The following is a 27718-nucleotide window of genomic DNA, read 5'->3' on the forward strand; positions in this document are numbered from 1 at the left end:
TAAAACAATGTTTTTTTTTTTTAATTATGAAATAATTAGATGCCATGATCATATTTTGAATTGGTAGCATACAAGAAGAGGTTGCAAAGAATGTGTTTGACATATTAAACCTGTTTATTTCACTTCATGAGAGTCACAATCAGCGATTTTTCACACACTCACTCACTCACTCAGCGATCCATGGGTACGCTGTAAAGACGGTGTGCCATGGAGTGAAAAGCGGCTTGCTTTTGAGCGCCAAAGTGGTTGGAATCGGAGGTAATGTAGCGATCGGTGGACGTCGGTTCGCCATAAATACCGATTTTCAGGGTGTTGTCCTCCTTTCTGGTAATCATCCAGAAAGGGCAATTTCCCATCCTATTCTTTTTCTACCGTGAATATTATTAAACTGTACCGGGAGTTAGGCAGGTTAAGAGTTTGTTGTAGATAGTGTTCTTTCACTGGTGCATCGTCTACGTAGTGCCTCCAAACACGTGGGTAAATCTTGTGTTTTCAGCATCGACTTCAAAGTCACTCATGAAGACGTTCGCCAGGAGCAAGAAAATCTGGTCCATGCATACCTCAGCCACAAGCAGATAAGCCTCAATGTGATTGTGTGGCGCTCGACTACGTTCCAGATGTCGACGCAGGCTTCTTAAAGCGTCGGCAATTGATACGTTTATGTCACATCGTCTCTACTTAAACCCTTCTAGCTGCTCAACCAGATCTACCGAATTTTCCATGCGTTACGGGGTAGTTTTTCATTTCTTCCACTAGCGACTGCCATCTTCTCGGTGGGTGTGCGGATATTTGACGAAATGGGGTACGTTAATCGATTTGCTTGGGACCAATAGGCTAGTCAAGTAGTGAGCCAATTTAAAATCGTTAGTTTCTACCGGTTGGTATAGCGATGCCACCATCGGATTGGGGACGGTGAACATTCTAACAAGCTTATCTTCTCCCATGAGGCGTGCTACATTGTGCCGTGCATCGTCGTCCTCGTTCCGAAAATACCCATATTGTAGGGTTTATGACACTTGCCTTTCTCCCTGCACAAGTGTAAAGCAGCGGAGAAGAGAAGACAGACACACACCCAGAAATAACGAAAGCTCAATGTGTAGCCATCGCTCCGACGGCTCCGACGCAAAGAGCGCCACTCAGTGTAGGTTTGCACAATGGGAAACGTGGTAAGCAAAGTCTGCAAAGAATTCAAAAAAAGACATTAGCACTTGTTGTATTATATTCGCTCACTGCGCGCACGGAGTGTACCGCTCATTGTGTGGATTGCTTTCTCACAGATTAGGTGGAAAAGAGTGTGCGAAGTAGATGGGAGAACCACACGCTCTTTGTCGAGTGTTGTGAGATGCATTCACAAAGTTGCTTTGTGCTAACGCTCTGAGCTGCTCTCCAGCCCTGTGAGTCGTAGTCAGTACTTATCTTCCGACTCCTTTTGCTCGAAAAATCGTCCGACTCCGAATTCGATTCCACAGCCCTAGAAAGAAACTAAGGGCGTAGAATAGAGCGGAATATTCCAAAAATGTGCATAACCGATGTTGGACGATGCACCCAAATTGGTTATGAAAACCCACTAGTAATGCAAAGAAATAATTACTGCTATGTTTGCTATTAAATTTCGGCAACTATAGGTCTCTAACCAGGATCACAGCCATAAAACATCATATGGTTACTAATGAATACTTATTTGCGGGGCAACCTTTGTTGGGCATTAAACAATAAAATCCTTTCACCAAGCAATTTGACTAACCGCAAATACGTTTCCCAGAAAGACAAATCTCCTCCCATTTGTCCAAAGTCAACCATTAGCCCAAACATCTCATCCGGAACATCCGATCCCAAGCACATATACTCAAATGCCACCCGGCTCGCAAACGGTTCGGGGCGCGGGGTGGGAGAAGGAATTAATTATCCGGATTTGAATTTATTAGCCTGGCTCATCCTTTCACACATCTCTCGAACGCTCTCGACGCAGGAAGTAGAAAGCTTGCAACAATTGGCACCTCCATGCCGGCTCGAGACTAAGCCGAATCGAGTTGATTTGTTGTTGACCTGGAAATGCGTGTTTTCCTCCCTTTTCTGCTGGAAGTTATAAATTGATTAACTTTGAATAATGGAACAAACAAAGCGTGCAGAGAGATTGGTAATTTGAGTTGATGTTTTTGCGAGTTAGCTCCTGCTGGATGACTGCCAATAGAGCAAAAAGTGAACCAGATTCAAATCCGTTGAGTTCGTAATTAGGTACCTAGTAGTCGCTTTCGGTGTTCTATGTGTTCTGCTCAGTTACCTGCTAGTTGTATATCTGTGCATAATTATATGTTCGTTTGTGTGTGTGTGTGTGTTTGCGTGCCTGTATGTAAATATGTTCGGCTATCGATGTGGCTCGCCTGAATTGAACAGACTCTTCTTTACGTGTCGGCACGCTTAATGCTCTACTTTCCGAACTCTAGAACATTGCATTTGGTCACCGCATTGAAAATTGATTGAGGTTTTCCCGTTTCATGACTCGTCGTCGCCGCTGCATCCCAATCGATCCGGCAGTGATATCCGAGTGCTACGACGAGCGCTTCAAGGCATACAACGCATCCTGTTATTTATTCATCTCCTACCCGGAAGTGGACTGGATAACGGCCCAACAGGTTTGCCGGGGAATCGGAGCACAGCTGGCGTCAATTTCAACCACCGACGAGCAGAGGTAGGTTTTCCGAACGGAATGGATAGCTGACTGGATTAACTGGTAAATCTTTAATGGGATGGAAGGAAGGGAATTGTGGCTATAAAGCTGGACTTTGTTGGTAGTTCCACAAATTGGTATCATTTGGTTAGCGGGAAAGGCAAAATTTCACTCTCCTGCAAATAACTTCCATCAATTTAAAGATGCTGCAACAAAGAGAAAAATAACTTCCTCGCATTTCAATTCCATGCAACCTCCCTCTGAACGCCGAGAAATGCTCCTTTCTTAAGTGTTAATTAAAATACGATATTTCAATTATACTATCCCATCGCTTGCTTCCCCCATCAACAGGTTCATTACGTCCAACATACGAAATAGCCTGGACTACACCCCCCGGGCGCTGTACTGGGTAGGAGGCGAACTATCCGAAACGGGAGAGCTGGAGTGGGCCGATGGAACGAAGCTATTGTTTGAGGTTGGTTCGCTATACGATGCCAATTGAATCGATAGCTAATAACAATAAATCTCCCTTTCCTTCCAGGGCTGGCTCCCGGGTCAGAAGCCGGAGCCGGCTGCTACAGCGAGGGCTTCCGTTTGCTTGGGTCTCCAGTGGAAGATCTCCCCAACACCGATGATTTCATCGGGCTTGCACTGGAGCACGCAGAAGTGCTCCACCAGGGCTGGCTACATCTGCAAGAAGCCCCGTCCGACGGCCGAGGAGAACATGGCCAAGAATCAGACGATCAGCGGGACGGAAGGACGACTGCTGTCGCCGAGTCCGTATCCAGCCCAAACCGACTACTGGATACGGTTGGTTGCTCCGGAGAGCACTCGAATCATCATTCAGTTCCAAAAACTCGACATCGAATTCCAAGAGGAGTGCCTCTACGATTACGTCAGCATTCAGAACTATCAGATTCTTCCAAATGCTCCGTTGAATCCAGGAACCAATGCGCAGCCAATGGCCATGTTCTGGGATGGTCGAACCGATAGCCTCCCGTCGGCTGACTACATGAGTGACCAACCCTTCCGCCCGTTGCTCAACGGAGACTACTACTACGATCAAAAAACTTCCTCGCCCCCAAAGCAAGAGAAATTCTACCGGAAGAGATCACTATCAACCAACGACGACATCCAGCAGAAGCTGCAGGACAACATCAAACTGCTGGAGAAGATCAACTCCAAGCTGAAGGATCGCAAGAAGCGGTTCCTCAGCTCGGACAACTACAAAACCGTCAAGAACAGCTCCCAGAGTATTACGTTAGAGTCCAATGCCGTCGGACCGACGATCGAAGAAACGGACCCTTCGTTCCTGCCGTACGTCCGGTGGTGTGGAACGCACGACTCCAACATGACGCGCTTCAACTTCATCTCCAGTGGGAACGAAGCGTTCTTGCGGTTTCACTCCGATTTCTCCGTGGCCGGAAGCGGGTATTCGGCAACCTGGAGCACGGTGGACGTCTCCGGGTGTCCAGTGCAAACCTTAACCTCCCGAGAGGGTTCCATCAGCAGTCCGAACTATCCGCACTTTCTGCTGAACAACCTGGACTGCACCTTCATCATCCAGGCCCCCTACGGGAGGAAGGTTTGGTTGGAGTTCACCTTCTTCGACATCCTCCAGGACGCGATCGTTTACGTGGACATTTCGGAGGGACCATTCGAACCGTTTCGGGACGATCAGCACATCAACGACGGGGTGTTTTTGAGCAAGGGTGAACGGTTGGTGGTGCGGCTCAAGACCGGTCCGTTGCCACGGGGGAAAGGCTTCCGTGCTACGTTCAAAGCGCGTAAGATCGCCGTTGATGTGGGCGCGGGAAGAGTTTGAGTATTGACGATTTTATTTTCCAGTGAGCACCGCGGTGGAGCAGAGGTTCATCCATCTGGGCAACAGGACGAGCGGGAATTTGTTCTACCTGAACTACCCGCAGACGATACCGTACGAGATCGACTTTGTCCAGCATCTGGTGGCACCACTCGGGGAGCTGATACTGCTGGAGCTGCACGGGGTGGGTTTCAGCGAGCATGGCTGCCACAAAAGTGGGTTCATCGAGGTGAGTCGGGATTTTTACGTAGGACTGTGGAATACACTGGGCCGGGTTCAAATCAAAACGTGTGACGAAATAGTGTCAGGTTTTAAACGCTTATAACTTGCTCATTTATGGATGGATTTCAATTGTTATCACACCATTTGATTCAGATTTGATGTAAGATTTGTGTTTGGATTTGCGACTAACACTACGCGGTGAAACTGGGGGGTTTGAAAACGGTCACTTGACTTTTTATTGCTCGCCTGTTATTTTGTAAGAATAACACGGTAGATGCGTTCGATTTGAAGCTATATTTTTGACTGACTTGTTTGATTTCTGGCTATCTTATATATCTATACGATCAGTATCAGAGAGAGTGTGTAGAGAACCGAAGGAACACGATTTCAATAGGCCTTTTGGCTCATCTGCGATACCTACTCTAGCTGATAAGGTTGATAAGCAACGAAAGTGTTGCATTGGAGAAAAAGAGAAAAATCTATTCTAGCTGAATTATTTCAATAGGGTTCACTATCCAACTAATTCTTCAACATACGCCGGCCACCGTTAAAAACCCTAGTTTTTAACCTATCTACCCTATTTAATTATAATTGGCTAACTACTCAATTGCGGGTATCTTCGTCTCCTACCATGTGACTCTTCGGTTTAATATTTACGTTCGAGAATGCCGAACTTGCGATCAGCTGTGGTTGCGGTTAGCGACCCTGATCGGTCAGCTGCTTGCATCGGGTCAACGGTCATCTGCTGTTCTTCGATCTTCTTGTCCGTCGATCTTCTGCCTCGTTCGTTCATCCTTCCTTTAATATCTTCATCAATCGTCATCCATCATTAGAATTGCCTGCGCTATGGTTGTGGGTCGTAGCGCTTGTGCTCGTACGTCCGAGCACGGGTCCGTCAGCCGGGCATGGTGCGAGACTAAAATTCCATAAGTTTTTTGAAAATTCATTTACCAAACGTACTTACAAGGTCCGGAGGCCCACGGGCCCCCGGTCGGTGCGCAATGTTAACACTGCGATGGAAGAGACGAAGTACATCGTCGCTTGGGGCGAGTGGCAATGACTGGTCGATGGGCAGCACGCAAATTTTGGAAATTGTACGCCTGTACTCTCCGTCCTTGGTCTTCACTATGACGACACGGATGTTGCCGTCGTCTCCCCTGAAGATGTGAACCACTCTGCCATAGCGCCATTTAAGAGGTGGTAGTCCATCGTCTTTCACCAGGACTAAAGTTCCGATAGCGATGTTGTCCTTTTCGCGGGTCCATTTTGTTCTTGGCTGCAGCCCGGACAGGTATTCCGTGGCCCAGCACTTCCAGAGCCGACGAAGGAATTCTTGAACTTCCTGCCAACGATCTAATCGGTTGGGAGGTAGGTCTCCTAGAGAAGGTTCCGCAATGGCTGTGAGCGGGTGATGGATTAGGAAGTGCCCTGGGGTCAGGACATCGAGGTCTTCAGGGTCAGTCGATAGTTGTGTTAGAGGCCGAGAATTCATGCAACTCTCGATTTGTGCTAGAAGTGTCGTCAGCTGTTCGACCGTTAGAATCGAGTTTCCAAGAGTGGATTTAAGATGGTTCTTGAACGATTTGATGGATGTTTATGGAACGAGGAGGGATAAATTTAAATTCTATGCCGTCTTCGCCACACGACCGAGTGACGGCGTTCTGCAACTGCTGGTCTTTAAGCTGCTTGGCAAGTTCTGCTACTTCCCGAGAAGCACCACGAAAATTCTGTGCGTTGTCGCACTCTATGAGTTTAGGTTTGCCTCGACGTGCGATGAAGCGCCTGAAGGCAGCAAGGAACGATCCCGTTGAGAGATCTCCCACGAGCTCTATATGAACTGCCTTTATCGAGAGGCAGACGAATACTGCAACGTAGCCCTTGATCGGCTGCGACTTACGTTGAGGATAGCGAAAGTTGATCGGACCACACAGATCAACGCCTGTACACAAGAACGGTAACGTTGGAGAGACACGTTCTGCCGGAAGATCGCCCATGATTTGCTGTTGGATTCTTGGACGACAGCGGAAGCAGCAATGTACGATTCTTCGCGCAAGGTTCCGAACGCGCAAAGGCCGAAATTTCTCCCTGATGCTTGCGATTAGCAATTGTGGTCCTGCATGTAGCATTTTCTGGTGGTAGTATCGAGCGACCAGTTCGGAGAACGGGTGCTTGGAGGGCAAAATCATCGGGTGTTTCCGATCTAAAGAAATTGTTGCGTGACGTCGCCGGCCACCAACTCGCAGGATGCCTTGTTCAACGAACGGCGTTAGTGCCTTCAACTTGGAGGACGGTTTGACCTCTCCAGTGTTGGTCAACGAAGCGAAGTCTTCTCAAAAGGTTTCATGTTGAGTTATTCGAACGAGACATCTGTTGGCTTCTTCGAGTTCTATTGCGGTTAGAAAACCCCTACGACGTTGTGTTCGGTTAGCAGGATTCGAATTGAAGTAAAATCTTCGAACCCACGCAACTAAACGCAGCAGCACTGTATACGATGACCGTAGAGCGGATATTAGATTTGGTAGAACAGTCTGGATTGCTAGGGTAACTGATCGTTCTTCGAGGTCTTCCATGATGAAATCTTCATCCGATGTATGCACGAAAGCAGGCCAAAAGCGAGAGGAATGCACTAACCAGTCGGGTCCGTGCCAGCAAGCCTTGGTCGACGAGAGTTGCTCGGGATCCATTCCCCGAGAGATTATATCTGCAGGGTTCTCTGTGCCCGAGACATGAGCCCATAATCCACCAGCCGTTGCATGTTGTATCTCCGAGACCCGGTTTGCAATAAACGTCTTCCACCGGGACGACGTAGAGGCTAGCCAATGGAGGACAATGGTGGAGTCTGACCAGAAAAACGACTTAGTATCGAGAGTGATGGCGTTTTGCACCTTCTGTAACAAATGTGCGAGGAGCAGTGCTGCCGAAAGTTCCAGCCGAGGTAAGCAGACCCGTTTCTGCTTTCGAGAGTCTCCAAGGGGTGCTACTTTTGATTTAGCGACGAGGAAGTTTACTTTGACTGATCCGTCATCAGCTACCGCACGAAGGTAAATGCATGCGCCATTGGCCTTTTCTGATGCATCGCAGAATCCATGCATTTCAATCAACACTGGTTTGATAACTGGTATAACCCATCGAGGAACAGAAAGATTCCTGAGAGCTTCGAGGTTTTCCCGGAATTCAAGCCATCGTTGCTGAAGTTCATCGTCGAGAGGTTCATCACATTTCTTCTGGCACCGCCACAAGTCTTGGAGGTAGATTTTGGCCTGTACGATTACCGGACCGACCAGTCCCAGAGGATCAAAAAGTTTGGCAGCATCCGATAGCGCGATTCTTTTGGTAATTGTAGCTGTATCGTTCCATTTGGGTACGTCAAAGAGGAAATCGTCTGTCGTAGTCTGCCATTTCAGTCCTAGCGTCTTGATAGGAGCGGAGGAAGAATTAAGGTCGAAAACTGTTCGTTCGTCTCGTAGATCTGCTGGAAGGTGTTCGAGGACCTCCGGACAATTCGAAGACCATTTCCGAAGACAAAATCCAGCAGACTGAAGCAGGTTCAACAACTGGGAACAAAGCTGCTACCCTTGACTGACGTCATCAAAGCCAGTTAATAGGTCATCCATGGAGAAGTCCTTGGATACGACTTTAGATGCTTCTGGATGTGTGGCTTCTCCAATTCTAGCGATTTCCTGGAGGCACCTGGTTGCTAGGTAGGGAGCGCACGAAGTACCGTAAGTCACGGTCGTAAGTTGGAAGGTTCGCAAAGGTTCCGATGGAGAATTTCGTCAAAAAATCTTGAGATAACGCCGATCGAGCAGGAAAAGTAGGATTTGCCGGTACATTTTCTCAATATCCGACACAATCACGTACCGAGGGATCCGAAACCGTAAAGTGATCGACACCAGATCGTCTTGAACGACGGGACCGACCATCAATCCGTCGTTGAGGGATACTCCGGTATCCGTAGCGCACGAAGCATCAAATACTACTCGAAGTTTGGTAGTCAGGCTATCAGGTCTAACGACACAATGGTGGGGCAGATAATACGAAAGAGTATTGAGCTTTAGTTCTTCCGAACCGGTGACTTCCTCCATATGTCCCAGCCGATGATACTCCTCGATGAAGTCTGAATACACTTTCTTAAGCAATGGATTAGCATTCAGACGTCGCGCCAGAGCGAGAAAACGACGAGTGGCAATCTCTTTGGAGTTTCCGAGTGTTGAGAGGACTGTCGACCTTTTCGGAAGTTGAACTACGAAACGTCCTGTATCATCCCGAGTAGTTGTAGCTGCAAAATGCGCTTCGCAAAGCGCTTCTTCGATGGATAGGGTACTGCTAGCTTGGCACGACTCTAGTTCCCAAAAGCGTACCAATTGATCTTCGAGCGAACTGATACTGCAGACGTGGACAAAGCTGATTGTGGGTGACGGAGATGAGCCAACCTTGCCGGAAACGACCCATCCAAGTACGGTTTTCTGCAGCACTGGTAGATCTGGACCAAGACGTACCAAACCTTCTTCGACGAGTTCATAGTAGACCTCCATCCCAAGTATCATGTCGATGGGACCAGGTTGATGGAAGGTAGGATCAGCGAGAACGAGATTAACTGGTATGCTCCACTCTTGGATGCTCAATGCCCTTGCAGGAAGATCGCGAGTGATCCCCGATAGTACGTGGAATGAGAAATCAGCGATCAAGTTCGAACAATGTGATTCGATTCGAGCGTCGACGGCGTAGGATGAAACGACAGTGGCATTCCCTACACCTCCAATCTCCTGATGAGTTTTAATACGTCGCAGCTTCAGTTTCTGTGACAGCTGCTCCGTCATCAAGTTCAGCTGCGAGGCAGGATCCAACAAAGCTTGAGCCCACACGGCATACCCGTTGATATCAGAGATCTTCACCATCGCAGTTTGCAGCAAAACAGTCAGAAAAACGGTTCGAACACTGCCGAGAAGGGTGGTCGACACATGGCTGGTAGATGGGGTACAAGTAGGCGGGATTACAACATTTGGAGGTTGCAAAGACTGGGATGAGGCGGACTGAGGTGAAGCAGCTGTAGTACTTCGAGTGGACTGAGATTGGTTATGTGTTGTTGGTGGTTTGGGATTTGGAATGGCATCCGACGAACGAAGTGTGGTATTTTGGTGCAACATGGTATGAGAGCAACTGCAACTGGACGGGCATTGCTTAACGAGGTGGGATGGTGAGAAGCAATTTATGCACAGCGAATTTTTCTTCACTATTTCGAACCGTTGGGAAACAGGAAGCTTGCGAAAAGTCTCGCAGTGGAAAGGCGAGTGCGAGGACTGTGTACAAAATGGACAGCATTTCGATGATGAGTTAGTAGTTACTGCATGGCTAAACTTCGGTTTCTGCTACCGAACTGGTTCGAGTTTGGGCAGGTCTGCAGTGCGGGGCTTCGACGATGATAAAGACTGCAGGATAGAACAATGTCCGCGCAAAAACTCAACCTCATACCTTGGAACTTCGGTAGATTTGTGATGCTGTTCCCATTGCTTGAGCGTTGCGCAATCCAATCGCAAAGCATATGTGCGAGAAGTACACTCCACCCTTCGGTCTGGACATCTATCTTTTGGATCATGTTTAAGTTGCGCTCGAATTCATTCAGCATTCCTTGCGCATCGATTCGATGGAAAGCAAAGACTCAATGTATGTCTTCACGACAAGTTTCTTGTTATCAAACCTCTTCTCAAGTAGTCCCCAAGCTACTGAGTAATTAGCTGAGGTGATTTCAATCGACTCAATCACCCGTTTCGCTTCCTTAGACAGAGAGGAAATAAGGTACGAAAATTTGTCAATTGGTTTCAGTTGAGGGTTACTATCGATCAGGCTTACAAAGCCATCACGAAAGGTAAGCCAATTTGCTAGGGTACCATCGAAAGTGGGAAGTTTTACTTCTGGTAACCTTATTCGAGCGAATGATGAGTCAGCAACTGTAACCCTGGGTGCCACGACATTTGACGACGATGCAGTAGGTTCTGGTTTAAGTTGAGAAGCGATAAACCCGAAATCACCCCGAATTTTTCTGTACCCATCCTCATCAGGTGCAGCTGTTTCAGCTGCGTCAGCATCTTCTTCCTGATCCTCAAGTAGCTCCATCTGCAAGCGATTCGATTGAAAATCGGCAAAGTTTTTCTCTAGCCGCTGCATCCATCCCTCGAGAAATAAGGTGTCCTTTTGCTCATCGTAATTGGTAACCAGGCTAATGAGGTTGTTCATCGTGTCAATGCAAAAACGTTCTTGACGAGACAGCGCACGCAAACTTGGTGCCATATTGATGAGTAAGAAATTCTGCCGAAATTCTCAAAATCGACCACCGATACAAAGAATTCGCAAACGAAACTCTCGTTTAAATGTTACACCACCACAACTTCGCATACGATGAGCAAAAAAACTTCGAAAATGCGTCAGTATCCAAGTGACTTCTCCCAAAACCAAACCAATCAGGGGTAATAAATCAACCGTGGTTCAATCTACGGTGCGATAGTCCTCTCTCGATATTATGCAATTTGTTATTCCATTTATTTGATCAGCAGCCTTACTGCTATCATGCATGCGTACTTACAGTGCGTCTCGAGTTGCAAATCGATTCTTCCTACCTCCTTTGTCCAGCCCAACAAAAGCCACCCAAGACAAGCCAGAAGAACGTTGACCCAAGTCAAACCTACAAAGCGTGACCCAGCCCAGTAGTAAGCAGCGCTGATCGATGATCTTTGTCTGGTATCACTGCAACGTAGAAAACTGCGTCTTGTTTCCCGCACAAAATTTCAATTTTTTCCGAACTGTGCGGACTCACTATTGGATTTTCACCCACTAGGGGACTTTTCCCGTGGCACTGTGCGTTTACAGTCGACACTGACCGAGTTCGATTAATTTTCACGTTCGATACTTATGACATTTTCTGTAGCTTTATGTTAAATGCTTCAAAGATATTAAATCAGGTTTACTGTCCCTAATGGAAAAGAAAATTGGCACCGTAAAGCGAACACCATTGTGCCGTGCAAAAATATACACACTGAACAAAACTTTCCCCCCTTTCCAGATCTACGACAACTACGCCGACAAGAACGGCACACTGTGGCATCTGTGCGAACTGAACCACCCGAACGCCACCAGCTCCAAAGCCTATTCGGCCGAGTACAAGCTGATCGAGAACAACCTGGCCAAACCGGCTCCCATCTACATCACGTCCTACCTGAACACACTGCACATCCGGCAGCGAACCGTTCAGGGCATGGGCGTCCGATTGAATGCCACCATCCGCATGCAGAACGACATCGCCTACAAGATGAAGCTGATCACCAACGAGGACGAGTGGGTCGAAAGCTGCAAACCGAACCCGTGCCAGTACGGTGGCAAGTGCATCATGCAGGCGAAAAACCGCGGAATGTGCCAATGTCGGGGCTACTTCACCGGACGGTTCTGCGGGTTGAACATGTGCGAACTAGAGCCGTGCTATTTCGGCAAATGCGAATTGACACAATCCAGCTTCAAGTGCCACTGCCAGCCCGGTTACATGGGCAAACGGTGCGATGAAAAGCCGAAACCATGCGAGGACAATCCCTGCGAGGGACGTGGCGAGTGCCATCCGAAAAACGGGGGATTCCTCTGCCGATGTCACGCTTGGTGGGAAGGCCCCCGGTGTGAAAGACGAATGATGCACATTCCCTATAAACCCCTGTCCGAACGGATGCTGCAGGAACCGTTCTGGTTGGGTTTGATCACGGTTTTTGTGGTGCTGGCCGTCATCGGGCTGGTGTGGTGTGCCAAGCGGCACTTCCCGGAGAAAATCGAGAAACTGTTGGCCGATGAAGCTCACCGGAATAGACGTAAGACTTGCATCGTTTGGAGTGAATTCAAATGCTTGAATAACATTTCTCATTTTTTCTCACAGCTGCAAACTTCCAACCGCATCATCTGAACACGGCACTCCGGGAGCAGCTGCAGGCAGCGGCAGGAACGGTGCCCTCGTCGACGGCCACAACCCCCGCGACGCATAGGACCATCTTCGGACGTTTGGGTATTAGAAAACCATCAATATTGAGCCTCAGCAGCCCTCAGCAAGTTGGAGGGGCAACCGCTAGAACATTTTCATTAGATGATCTATTACGGCCCCCTCCTCGACGTAAGACAGACAAACATATGATTAATCTTAGTTTTCTAAGCAAACCAAAACATTCAAGAACCGATACGATACGATCAGTTCGAATAACCTTAAACTAACCTGTACCGATCTCTCAAGTACAAGCCAGTAATCTGTCTCCCTCATCCTTCCTTGCCTCACTTACCATGTCCCCTTCCGATTGATTCGCCTAAGAACGAAACCTGCATTCACCTATATAAGCTCTCTAACTGCCGCAAAATTCTAAATTTTCCCCTGGAGTTTCCACTGTCCTATCCTGTGCTCGCTGTATCTACCACTTCTCTGCTAATATTCTGTCCCTTCGCATTCCTCTTCCAAGCATTTGTAGCTAACTGTTAGTGAACTTCCTTCAAAAAACGCACCAAGTGTTGTGATCTCTTTGGTTTGCTTCATCTCTCTTTGTGTGTGTGTTTAAAAGCGGTTCCTCGAAAGACTGGTGGTTTTTGAGTGACTAATTTTGCCGAGCCTTGCACCATCATATAGATTTTCACAATACTTGTCGTGATCGATTAAATTCGATTGAGTAGGCACCTAAACCGTAATTGATGTTATTTCTAAGTTGCACGCTGATCGTGATGCCTGTGCACCAGAGCACCAGTACTAGCATTATTCGGGAAGCGATGACTGTGTATTTGTATGATGAAACTGTGTCCGATCCAGGCACTGCTGGGCTGTTTGGAACGAATCTATCAACTTTATCCGGCAATGAACGTACATCAAACTGCTGACTGAGTTCGCCCTGCTTTACAGAAGATATTAAAGATGTTAATTATTGTTAGGGAGTGAAGAAAGTCCTTGAGCGCTTATTTTTTGACGTAGGATCACGTCTTTCGGGTGCAATTTCAAAAAACCAAAATGGACCTTGTTACGAAAAGCGGTCAGGTTTTGACCATATATAACTCTGTCAATAGCGGATAGATTTTAATTCTAAACAAGCCAATCGATTGGATTTTTTTCTACGAATCTGCTAAAATGAACACTTTATTAGTTTTCAACAGGTCACTATTGAAAATTACACAAATTTCCAACTGTTGCAATGGTGATCAAAATTATCACCGATTGCCTGCAAAACGCGCTTTCCCTAACACAGATTTCAAAATGGAATTCGATCCAGTCTCACTAAACAGTGCTTATTCAATCACCGTGTGTGGTGGTGTCCGATCGGTCGTCATCATCATCAGCAGTACACAACGAAAGGCTGCCCGCGAGCAGCGAGCTGCAGCCCTTACACTATTCCCATTCACCGAAGAAGGAGGAAGAAGCCGTACCGCTACTGATTGGATTCATTTGCTCTTCGTGAGTCGTTGAGGGCCATCTATGCCAAGCGCATCACCCTCGTTCCAAACATCATACAGCTCGCCAGCCTCATCCGTGTTGAACACCTTAATCAGGGTGTCGACTACCTGGAAAAAACCTGGGAAAAACAGGGAATTCATTTTTGGACCTGCAAAATCAGGGAATCTCAGGGAATTTCATTCAAATGCAGGGAAATATTTCTTAATCAAAGAAGTATGCCAAACTTTGCTAGTTTCAAACAACTTGATTACTCGGTGTAGTTTGAAGATGGTTGTCCATTTAAAATTTAAAATAGAGTTTCGAATTTGTGGTTGCTCATTGCTTGATGTTGCATTTTTGCAAGTTGAGCAAGAATTACATTTCCTTAGACACTAGACATTGTTAGTTGTTGCAAAATTTATCCTCCAAATGTGTATGTCTTGGTCTCTTAGTAGATGTTACATCTAATTGCGTCTGACTTAGATCATTTGGTCGCATTGGAGCGCTTTTGAGTAAAGAGCTAAGAGAAGAGGATGATGTTTGAGTCTGAACACTTGTAGTTCCTGTTCCTTATTGTGTTGTAAACAGCCTGATTAGCTCAGAGAATAAATTAAATGAAAATTTAAGATAATGGAGTAGCACTTTTATGATGGAAATATGATTCAAAGAAACGCAGACAAGCATTGCCTCGGCAGCATTTAGGGGGTTATTGAGTATTCTAGGTCTTCATTGTAAATCTGATTAGCTCGGAAAATAAGATTCTCAGTGAAAGGTGAAAGTGCTGGTTTTACGATTTCCCACCATAGGAATCTGGTCACAAATTAGCGTTTGGTTAAGCGTATTAACCGGAATAATTTTCTTGCGAAGCTGGGTCTCAAATTGTGCTCAAGGGATTAAAGACAAGTGTTTCATATGTAAGATGTAGGAGAACTGGTTTAATTTCTGCCCCTAGCGTCGAGTTCAGAAACAGTCAGTTGAGAACTTCTATGCCGGATTGAAAAAGTTCACGATATTTCACGAAGTTTGACAAGGTAAAAGTTCGCGAGTCATAGTGAGTTTTGATGAATATTTTCAACACTGCTAAATCGGCATGCCAAGGATCTCTTCTCACATCATGGAGTCAATCGTGCAAACTTGTTGACAATTTTAAGACTAGATTGTAGATTGATATCGAGATGGTTGCAGTTTCCTTCGCTACTAATTATGAATTGAACTGATTATCTGGCGCTTATCGCGATTACAATTTGTGAATTTAGAAAAATGTGGTGCCTTTCCGTTTTTGGAAACACGCGATTTCTGTCTTTATTGCATTCTATAAAATGTATCGAACGCTTTATTCAATTTGAGATTGTACTGGACCACTCTTCATGGGTTAGAGGTTCATGTGGTATTTAATGAAAAAATGGCCATAAAGCACTACCCAACTAACCATTTTGGCTTCAGACTAGCTGATACAACCGGAAAATTACGTTACGTATCTAATTTGTGCCTGTATAGGCTGGTCTACAGCTAGAACTGTCTACATATCTGAGGAAAGTAATAGCTGATGAAATCGTGTTGACAAAACCATGTAGACACTGCAACTGGAATTTGTTGAAAAATTACTGGAAAATCAGGGAATATCAGGGAATTTTGTTTTCTTCATTGAGTCGACACCCTGCTAATAGCTCAGCATTACTCAACCATCACGAAAAAGCGATCCTTTTCAGGACCACCATAAATTTGTTAAAGAGTATTTTCTGGACATTTGCCAAGGTCATCAATCGGATGTCAGTTGCCATAAGTTTAATCCAACATACTATGATAACGAAAAATTATCACCGATTGCCTGCGAAAAGCGCTTTCCCTAACACAGATTTCAAAATCGAAGTCCATCCGGTCTCGCCGAACGAGGCATTTCCGTGATGGGAAAAAGTGATTTCCCTAACAAAGTCACCGAATTTTGATACCGAGCACGTAATCCTACGTCAAATCTACGGTCGTGTCTTAGATACAACCTCTTACTTTTTTTTCATGGGGATATATCATGTGTCAGAGCAACGACTGGCTGAATTTGAGCACTTTGTTTACCCTCCCCCCACCCCCCCACCGAGAATAGGTAAAGGTATTACCGAAGCCGACATTTCCCCTATCTCAACGAGTTTTGGAAGCTGAATCTCCCTAAACTGTTCCAAGAATTTGTGGTTTTCACGAAATATTCTGTGCTTCCAAGAGATTCTTCGAATCATTATGTTACTAAAGCATTTTTTAGATTCCTTGACATTAATATAGTTTCGTTGGACATCGTTAATGTTCTGAAGTTCCCTAAATTTCTAATATTTTAATAAGATTTTAATAAAGGTTTCCAAAGCATTATTAAGATTGACTAAACGTGATTAAATTTTTTTACACTCCTTTGAACAACCTTTAACTTCGCTCTAGGTGATTTGAACTTCTCTAAAATTATTCTAAGCTTCATAAGAACTTTCCAAAGAATTCCAAAAAGAAAAATGAAATGAAGAAGTAGTGCGGTTTAACGAACTTCGGTGACCGTAAAAGTGCTTAAAAGAGGTCATGGAAGATCTAAGAGGTATAAAGGATATCAGAGTTAACCCAAGTAACCAAAAGTTCCGCATTCAACGATAAAACTCACTTTCAATTTCCATAAAGCTCAAATAAAGTTCCGACAGAACTTTCAAGTTCAAATAAAGTTCTGCCAGAATTTTCTAGTTCCATAAAGTTCAAATAAAGTTCCGACAGAACTTTCAAGTTCCATAAAGTTCCGACAATAAAACCCACTTTCATTTCCATAAAGTGCATATAAAGTTCCAACACAACTTTCTGGCTACTTTAGAAGCTATTGAAAGCACACGAGGAACTTCAAGCTCCAAAAAGTTCCGATACGTACTCCTAGCAACTAGAAGTCCAAAAAGCATCCTTCATTATCGAAACAAAGAAAAGAAAATTAATTCTCCGCAGAATCGCTTCATTTCGAGCAATATCATTTTCGTGTAAGTCATCGTGTTTCTTGTTATCAAGTCACGATGAACATTCCTCTTTTCAAACATGACTGGACTCCCAACAAACATTTAATGTTGAATAAGAGCTTATTCAGGCAAAAACAAGCTTCTTCAGCTAAAAAATAGCTTATTCAGCTGTTGATCAACTCAAATTGTTTGTTGGGCTATCACTTGTTTCGTTCGTCAAGTGCTTCAGTTCATTTCATTTGAAGCAAAGACTTGTTTCAATTGACGCAATGAACGACTCGAAAACTGCTTCCTTCGTTTTTTCCACTTTCACTTCAAAATTCGGAGCTCATTCGACTTGTCACGACCTGACGACGCAGGCATCAAAATATAGTATCCGGATAGTATCCGCACAATATCGGTTGCCGATAGGGATGGCATCCGGATTATATGTAGTAATAATATATTATTTTATATTAAACTAAACGAATCCATTGTGGAGTCCAAGATGGCAGCCATCGGGTTTCAGAAAAAGTGTCAAATACCCTACAATAGGGTATTTTCGGAACGGGGATGCCGCGTAGATGCTGAAAATCGTCACCCGACGCCATTTTGAAATTCATGATAGTGGCCATTGGTTTTATGAAGTGTCAAATACCCTAAGATGTGGGTATTATCGGAACGGTAGATGCATAACATCGATATCAGATACCACTTTGGATTCTAATATGGCGGCCATCAGGGTTCAAAAAGTGTCCCTACAATATGGGAATTTTTTAAATAGAGGCCAACGTGTGGATGCCTAAAATCGATATCAGATACCACTTTGGATTCTAATATGGCAGCCATTGGGTTTTACAAAAAGTGTCAAATAACTTAAGATCTGGGTACTTTCGGAACGAGAACGACGCGTAGATGCTAAAAATCGATATTAGATGCCATTTGTAGGTTATTTAACACTTCGACAGTGAGCATGCATAAGGGCGTATACGCGATGATCGATTCTCTTCATCGAATTTCTCTTTGCATTGCTACAGCTAAGCGAAACAATGTTCTAGAATTTGTTCAATGCAGAGTTGTAACAGGTTGTATTAGCTATCAGAAGCAATAGGAAACGTACCGAGAAACGTTAAATCTAGCGAGTTATTAACAAAAGAGAAAATCGATGAAGAGAATCGATCATCGCGTTTACGCCCTTATGCATGCTCACTGTCGACTTCTTCTGAAATCGGAAACAACCATCTTGAATTTCAAGATGGCGTCGGACATCGATTTTTGGCTTCTAGATGTCAGCCCAGTTCCAAAAAACCCACATTGATTGGTAATTGAAGTATTTCACAGTTTTTCTGAACCAACGTCGCCATCTTGGATTTAAATACGGTGTAACATCAATTTTCGGCATCTACGTCTCATCCCCATTCTGAAAATAACCATATTTTAGGATATTTGACACTTTTCCGCCAATCGGAAGCTGCCGTCTTGGATTACAAAATGGCGTCGGATATCGATTTCCGGATTCTAGACGTTACCCTAATTCTAAAAATAAAAACCGTTTGTATGGGTATTTGATAGAATTTACAACTTTTTCTCAAACCGGAAGCCGCCATCATGGACATTCTTGGCATGCACAGGTGTACACACCAACTGCTCATTTGTTAATAACTTTTCACTCAGTTGTTGAAATTTAGTTTTCCTTAAAGTAATTGATAGATAAGAATCAAAGTTTACTGTATGCATGCAAATAGTAGGTAAATCTTATCATCTGAATCTATACAAATGAATTTTTACACTTAAAGTCCGAGATGTGCAGCGAGCATTTCTCACTTCATGTTTGCAACGCTAAATCAAATACAGTTTATTACTAGAATTAAAATCTCCTTTTTTACGTATCCATAACAAGCTTAAACTCTATTCTATCGACTGCTTCAAACAGAACTATGTTTCGTCAATTCTGTGCAAAATTATTAGCAAATGAGCAGTTTGTGAGCAAAACTGAGTATGCCAAGCATGATCATGGATTTCAAAATGGCGTCGGATATTGATTTCCAATCTCCAGACGTCACCCCGATTCCAAAAATACTCATATTGATGGGACGGCATCAGCATTTCCCATTTTTTCTGAAATAGGAAGCCACCATATTGGATTTCAAAATGGCGTCGGATATCGATTTCCAGCCTCTAGACGCCATCCTGATTCCATACATACCTTTATTGATGGATATTTGACAGTATTTCCCACTTAATCTGAAATCTGAAGCCGCCATCATGGATTTCTAAATGGCGTCGCATATCAATTTTCATCCTCTAGATGTGTATTTGACTGTATTCCACTGTTTCGAAAATCGGAAGCTGCCATCTTCGATTTCTAAATGGCGTCGGATATCGATTTTCATCCTCTAGACGTCACCCCGATTAAAAAAATACCCATATTGACACCCGACAATGATAAATTTGACTTCCACGTGCACAGATCTATGCGTATACGCTTAAATGAACCAAGTGAACAATCAACAAAAGTCATAAAAACTGCGCGAATTTGGATCGAACACCTCCGCTTCAATGCGAAAGTAAGTTCATTTGACATTGAAAGAGGAAATGAACACGAAGTCAAGCCAAAACAAACAGCATGAAAACTGCTCGAAAGTGGTTCTGTTGATGTTGACGGGGATCTGCTCGAAGAGAAGACAGCATGACTTTCAATTGAAAGTGATGGTTGACAGCTTCATCGTTGCTTGACGATTTTCCCTGTCCCTAAGCACAAGGCCACAACAAAGTTCCGAACATGTTCCCAGCGGAAGTTCTTAGCAGCTTTAAAGTATCTTAAAAGTTCCCTGCGGAGTCAGTCAGCTGACACTGAAAATTCCAACAGTAGGCGGAACAACAGCTTACTTGTAATATATCTCAGATGACGTAGCGGTTTAAACAGCTCCAACTCTAATACAGTCAGGAATCCTTATTGCCGGATTCCTTATTGCCGGTATCCCTTGTTGCCGGATCCTTATTGCCGGGCTATCCGCGAATAAGGATATCCACAGCTTATGGGATTTGCACTAATAGGGGCTGTGGTGGATTATCTCATTTGTTTCAATATATAAAGGTATACTGTCTTCAACAAATATGTTGTACTGGGATAGACCAACAAGCCTGTGTCATTGGATTCGCCGCTAGAAGCGCTTCACTTTTATGTTACATACTTATGTCGGGCGTTATAATATATGGATCTTAGGTCCAACATAGAATATTTCATGATCCTGGCCATATAAAAAGTTACTGTCTTCAGCACAGTTGTTCAAGTGACCAAGGCCTTTCGGATGGTGGCCATATTAGTTCAGAACTCTCTCACTACGCAGCGCTAGTGTGCATGTGAAGTTCCTATATAAACTGTATCCCGAGAACCTGGCCATATAGAACGTTGCTGTCTTCAGCAAAGTTATTCAGGTGACCAAGTCCTTTCGGATGGTTGTCATATTATTTGAGGACTCTCTCACTACGCGGCGCTAGTGTGCACATGAACTTCCTTAATATGTTATTTTTGGAAAGCTTGTCCATATGAGATGTTGCTGTGCAATGCGAAGACACGAAACGGAATAGGGATAACGTGTAGAAAGGCTGTAAATCGATTTTGGAAGCAATTTTAAAATCCAATATGGCGGTCATCGATTCAAGAAAAACTGTCAAATACCCTACAATATGGGTAGTTCAGAGTCCGGAAATCGATGCATGACGTCATTTTGAAATCCAAGATGGCGGCCATCAGTTCAATAAAAACTGGTAAACAATATGGGTATTTCCAGAAAGGTGATGACATGTAGAGGCTGGAAATCGATGCCAGACGTCATTTCTACAATATGGATAGTTTCGGAAAGGGGATGACATGTAGAAGCTGAAAATCGATGCCAGACGTCATTTTGGAATCCAAGATGGCGGCCATCGGTTCGAGAAAAACTGTCAAATACCCTACAATATGGGTATTTCTGGATAGGAGATGACGTGTAGAGACTGTAGCTTGACAACACTCAATGGAAAATGCATTTGCAGTCGGGCTATTCGCGAAAGAGAAAATCGATGAAGAGATTCGATCAACAATGATAGGCCATTTTCTCGTGTTGCGCGAGAATTACTCTTTTACTGTTTAGCTACTCTGGTAAGCGTGACTGCTTTCTCACCCCAATGGGTCTGGGTTCAATCCCAGCCGAGGTCGGTGGGATTTTTCTGAAGCATAAAAATATCTGGTCACGTCTTCCTTCTGAAGAGAAGTAAATCCGTTGGACCCGGCCCATGTGTTGGTTGAATGGGTGCGATATCCTACGCAGGTGTGGAAGCTGCCTTCCTGCACATTCGATTGCCATCAATGGATGGCAATCGATGTACGTCGGTGATTGGCACTACATTGCGGAACAGAGACCGACTTTAAATGAAGGAAAGATGCTTAGCTACTCGGATTTACCATCCAGCAACCATCCAGAATGAGCTTCCAAAAGAAGCTGCTTTTAGGATCTTCTTAAGAAGCTTTTTTTAGGATCTTCTAAAGAAGCTTCTATTACACTTAAACAAAGACCATAGTTAGGAATATTATTTTGCAGAAAACACTTATTTTCAGTATAACTACGCTTAATGCCGTTAAATCTACCATAATTTCAGTAAAGTTGACTATAAATATAATCAAATTTACTACCATTCTGTCAAAACTACTATGCTTACTCAAACGGCATAGAAGTTTTGATAGAAGAAATAGTCAAATTAAATTAATTTCGTTTCTGCAAAAATCTATTGGTGGGAGTATTTAATTTAAACCATCAATATAGTGTTTTTACCAATGGATTTTGTTTCAGTGTAGGATCTTCTTAAGAAGTTTCTTTTAGGATCTTCTTAAGAATCTTCTCTCAGCATCTTCTTAAGAAGTTTCTTTAGAAGCTTCTTTTAGGATCTTCTTTAAAATATTATTTTAGAAGCTTATTAAGACACTTCTTCTGGATGTTTCTAAAGGAAGCTTCTTATCTTCATAAGAAGCTTCTAGCTTCCTAGACTAGACCGTGAATCGAGCCCTGCCGTATCCAGGAGTGTACCCCATTAGGCATAAATACGTTAGGCATACGGACTTTAGGCATACGGACGTTAGGCATACGGACTTTAGGCATACGGACGTTAGGCATAATAGACGTTAGGCATAAAATACCTTGCTGCTGTGCAACTCTAGAAACCTGTTTCGAGCATGGTAAACAATGCTTAAATTAGGCTAAGCGTTGAAAAAAAATGGTACAAGTTAAACAAGCATAGTTTATGTAATAAGCACAGTTTGGAATCCATTATTTATCATATCATCAGTGACGTAGCTACATATTTACTTAGATCCAAGATTGGTAGCGATAGTGGTTAAGTAATCGGGCGATGAAAACTCAGCATAGCATATCTTGAAATCAATCGCACCTAGAAATAAAAAAAATCACACATTTGTTGTAATAATTTCTTACACACTTATTGCAATTGTCAAAGAAGAAAAGGTTTTCCTCAAAGAACAGCTCATGAACAAAAGAATTGTGAAATCTGTGATTTTTCATTCAATAACAAAAAAACAGCTAAGGTTGAGTAAAATACGATGCCAAAGAACAGCTCATGAAATGCAGAATGGTGAATTCTGTGGTTTTTCATTCAATAACAAAAAACATACCTGCTACTTCCAGGATTTCCTGCAATACTTTTCAATACAACGATTCTGTTTTTGTTGTCATCAGAATTAAAACTAGCGGAACCGTCTGCTGATGTGAGGGAGCGATACTTCCATGAACAGTGACGAGTGGCCGAAACAAACAAGGAACTGTGGTAAACGTACCATCTGTAACCCAATACTTTGCCGATCCAAGACGTCGCAAGTTTTCATGAGTTCCAAAAATTAAGGCTCTTTCATTATTGTCACCTAAGTCAGTAATCAATAGACAGTTTCCATTATCATCCTTCTGGAATTCATCGGGTAGATTATGCCTAACGCCCATTATGCCCAACGTCCATTATGCCTATCGTACATTATGCCTTACGCCCGTATGCCTAACGTCCGTATGCCTAACGACCGTATGCCTAACGTCGTGTACCCCCAATGTGCAACCAATCAAGTTATATTTCAAAGAGAGTTAATCAAGGAAATCATTGCTGTTTTCATGACAATTTTTCCAAGTATTTACATTAGAGTGGGTAACCAACTGCTCTTTCGATGTTTATTCAGGTCTCCAACAAGTGGGCAAAATTTTAACGAATTTGGTTATAATCTCGATTTGCGGGAGAATTTTATATTTTGTTTGAGAAAATGTATGGGAAACGGAACGATCCTATTCATTTGCTTTGCTTACCAAAAATACAAATATTACTCATAATTCACCACTACTCGGACTTAGATGGAGAATACTACAGTCAAGATTCCTACAGTACGGTTAACAGGGACCGCACAATAGGAACCGGCATTAACGAATACACGTAGCATATGGGATTAGAGCTAATTGGGGACAAACACTTATTGTAGGGTAATTTGAAGACATAAGTTCCTGGTGTCTTCTGAAAAGTTATTAACAAGATAGATAACCTCCTTTTGGGACAATTTTGCATCCGGAAGTCAGAAGTCTGGTCCTTCGGAAGATCCGAAACATCCGTAAAAGTGGTCAATTCATGAAACTGATCCTAGAGCTCCGCGAATTTTCCGAAACGACTCGTAGACGTTTTATCAGAATGAATTCGGAGTTGTGACCGGAATATGGACGCAGGGGATTACAGGATGATCCACCGAAAGATCCGGAACACTATGTAAAAGTGGTAAATTCATGAAACTGATCCTAGAGCTCCGTGGATTTGTTGAAACCAGAATGTGACCAGAATATAGAAAGAATTCGGAGTTGTGATCGGAAGATGGACCCTGGGGATCACTTACTCATCGATCGAAAGATCCGGAACATCCGTAAAAGTGGTCAATTCATGAAACATTGACATCTTATCAATATGAATTCGGATTTGTGATCGGAAAATCGATCATTCATTCCACGAATTGGCTCTCCAGAGGATCCAAATCTTCCCTAAAAGAGGTAAATTCATGAAACTGATCCAGAGCTCGACTGATTTTTCGAAATCACTCATAGTCGTCTCAGCAGAATAAAACTGGAGTTGTGATCGGAAAATGGACCCTTGAGACCACGAGATGGTTCACTAGGAAGATCCGGAACATCCATTAAATTGCTCAGTTCTTGAAACTGAGCGTACAGGTCCGGTTTTTTTTTCAAAACCACTCGTTGGCGTCTTATCAGAATGAATTTGGAGTTATGACCAGAAAATTTACCCTTGTAACCAGCGCACCCTAATTTCACTTGCAAAAAATATCGGCCAAAAAATATGAAGAAACTTTCCCGAAGACACTATATATCAAAAACTGAAGGCTTTGGCGCAAACATTTTTGTCTTCCTAAATCCGGCTTCGGGACCATTGTACAGTGGATGGCCCTCCGGAAGATCCGGAACATTCGTACAAGTGGTCAACTCCGTATTTTTTCCGAAAACTCTCATACACGCCTTATAATTATGAATTCCGAGTTATGATCGGAAAATAGACCCTAGAGACCATGAATGCTCCTCTGGAACATAATAGACGTCTCATCAGAATAAACTGTGACTGGAAAATGGACTCCATGTCCATTGGATGGTCCTCCGGAATATCCGGAACATCCGTTAAAATGGATAGTTCAAGAAAACTGATCTCAGAACTCTTACTAACTTTTTCTATTTATTATGATGGATAATTTCTAGGTGGTATTTAAGAATTTAATAACTTCTAAGCGCTTTTAACGGAATTTTTGAAATTTATTCCTCGGATTTCTTGGTTTTCTTTCTTATAACTTCTTGGAGATCTTTCTTTGGAGTTGCAAATTAACGAAGGACTATCTTTAATATTTATAGTTTTAATTCATCAAATCTAATAGCCTGAGTTATTATTCATATTAGTTTATGAGTGGTTTCAAAAAACCGCGCAGCTCTAGGATCAATTTCATGGTAACTTTTATCACTTTAATGGATGTTCCGGACCTTTTGTGAACCATTCCGGGGTCCCCAGAATAAATTTTCTGGTCAAAACTACGATTTTATTGTGATAAAACGTCTATGAGTAGTTTCTAAAAAAAATCGTGGAGTTCTAGGATCAGTCTCACGAATTTACCACTTTTACGGATGTTCCGGAACTTTAAGTGAACCATCCCGTAGTCCTCAGGGTCCATTTGCTGGTCATTTCTTCGAATTTATTGTGATAAGACGTCTATAAGTGGTTTCGAAAAAAAACCGCAGAGCCCTAGGATCAGTTTCATGAATTGACCACTTTTAAGGATGGTCCGGATCTTTCAGTCGATGTGTAAGTGGTCCTCAGGGTCCATATTCTGACCACAACTCCGAATTCTTTCTGATACAACGTTTATGAGAGGTTTTGAAAAAAAAAATACGGAGCTCTAGGATCAGTTTCACGAATTGACCACTTTTACGGATGTTCCAGATCTTGCAGTGAACCATCCCGAAGTCTCCAGAGTCCATATTCCGAACAAAACTCCGGATTCATTCTGATAAGATGTTTACGAGTGGTTTCTAAAAAACCGCGGAGTTCTAGGATCAGTTTTATTAATAGATCTCTTTTACGGATGTTCCGGATGTTCCACAGGACCAGTATTATGTCCTACCGGAAACTGTCTCTTCCCAAAAGGTGGCCAACTATCTACTTCCCTAGTAGCACGCTTGTCATAAATCAATTGTAGAAACTTATATACGACTTATTTCAGTCATAAACAAGTTGCTGTAACTTATTGTGATGAAAGTGTGCTACTCGGGTTAACAACTTCTTCAAAGACATCAGGAAGTTATCTCTTCAAATTGCCGTACAATCAGTGTTTGGTCCCAATTGTCCCAATGAATTGTAATTGCTGAACGAAATTACGTTGAATTTAGTTGCTAATACCTACTAGGCTGCAAGATAAACCCCCTTAAAGAATGTGTTAAAAAATTATAACAGCGGATGTAAATCCTTAAACGAAGAGATAGCGATTTGCTTCTTTCAGCAAAAATGTACATTGCAAGCACTTACAACTTTGTAGAACGTTGAAAAAATTGGAAAATTGAAACAAGAAAGTTATGGTACAAACCGGTTTTAAGGGGGTACTACCAACCGGTGGAAGCTAACGATTTTAAATTGGTTCACTACTTGACTAGCCTATTGGTCCCAAGCAAATCGATTAACGTACCCCATTCTAGTCAAAATTCTAGTGCTACACTCTGTTTGTTTTGATTCGCTATGAAAGTTTGACAGATAAAATGAGGGGTTAGTGGATTTTCCTATGTTTCGAGGGGTGAATCTACTAGCTTGGGACTGAAGCGAGTACCAGAGCTGAGCCGAAAAGTTGAGCACGTTTCTTCGGGACCTATTAGTCTTAGAGTTACCTCTATGGTACTACCCAGGTAACAATTTGATGCTTAACAAGTGTTGTATAATCGATTTTAATTTAGCCTTAGATTAAATAATTGCTGCACATAAACCACGTTAACCTTTGTTCGGCTTTTAAACATCTAAATCTGGTTATTTTAATCAGCCAAAAGCTTAACCATAATATTCATTATAAGCTTTTAAAAGCATTAAATAACAGTCTTTTCCAACCCTTGTTCAGCCTATTAGTTTTATTTCAAAAATAATAATGGAAGACCGCTTCATATCTTATGCATTTACCTGAACCTGCTTTAACTTGTTGTTGACTATTTGGAATTACATATTAATATTGTTAATATTAGTCTAAACATTACCTATGCATTTCGAGAATCGAACCGGCAGTCGCTGATTCCCAGGCGTCAACCATACCTACTGGACCATTTAAGCATATGTGTGGCAAAAGGTATGATCATTAACTTGAAGCACGTTGAGTAATAGTTTTGGAATGCGATCTGAAACTTCAGTGCAATATAACAGACAAAACACAGGAATACAGATGTTAATACTTCCGACGTCGTCGCAGCCCACATCCACCTGGAGCTATTCCTAAAAAAATCTCCTTTTCCTTGTATCTACTGCTGCCACTGCTTTTAATTAGAAAGGTAGGCAGTGAATTTAGAAGAAATAAAATGCCGGACATGCAACGAGTGACACAGACACTGACGACATTTAACAAATCAAGCTATCAAAATAAGTGTAACGCATTGCTGATTTGTGGAGTTGTGTTAAGCTTAAATAGGGCTTGTTCAATCTTTAGATCAGCTAATTTATTGAGGTTGGCTTATGGGGATACAATTCGCTTCATGCACTACTGATCACCTATATATTCAGCCTGTTGTTAATCAGCTTTGTACACCTTAAATCAACCAATAATCAGCTTCTGTTCTTAATGTTCAGCATGAATTGTAACATGGGTACCGTTTGTACTCCATTTCCACCCTATAACTTTGTCCATTTGAGAGATAAAAAATTGTCGTGTTCGAGAAAAAATCTTAAAGTGACTTCATCTACAATGTTTACACAGATGTTCCTCAATTTTAACAAGACATAAAGAAAGTTATTTTTTATCTGAGTGTATATCCCCCTTAATCGAAAAATTTAACTTCTCAAATAAAGTACACAAAAAATTAAAAAAAAAC

At 43.0% G+C, this 27718-nt stretch overlaps 1 protein-coding gene across 4 annotated transcripts in view; it reads left to right on the forward strand.

Annotated features, from left to right (window-relative positions):
- LOC135707424 (uncharacterized) overlaps positions 1-27718 on the forward strand; it is a 505282-nt gene that overhangs the window by 438111 nt on the left and 39453 nt on the right. For 3 of the 4 annotated variants that reach the window (XM_065229240.1, XM_065229243.1, XM_065229241.1), the window contains 6 exons: positions 2536-2689; positions 3020-3143; positions 3210-4455; positions 4517-4719; positions 11770-12556; positions 12622-12852. In XM_065229240.1, the coding sequence (XP_065085312.1) occupies positions 2536-2689; positions 3020-3143; positions 3210-4455; positions 4517-4719; positions 11770-12556; positions 12622-12852 (2745 nt within the window). The remainder of the gene's footprint in view (positions 1-2535; positions 2690-3019; positions 3144-3209; positions 4456-4516; positions 4720-11769; positions 12557-12621; positions 12853-27718) is intronic. The other variant, XM_065229242.1, reaches the window with a different exon arrangement.

The sequence above is a fragment of the Ochlerotatus camptorhynchus genome, unplaced genomic scaffold (assembly GCF_037179485.1).
Source record: "Ochlerotatus camptorhynchus isolate MF236.1 unplaced genomic scaffold, CSIRO-AGI_Acam_v1.1 ptg000312l, whole genome shotgun sequence".
NCBI classification, from domain to species: Eukaryota; Metazoa; Arthropoda; class Insecta; order Diptera; family Culicidae; genus Ochlerotatus; species Ochlerotatus camptorhynchus.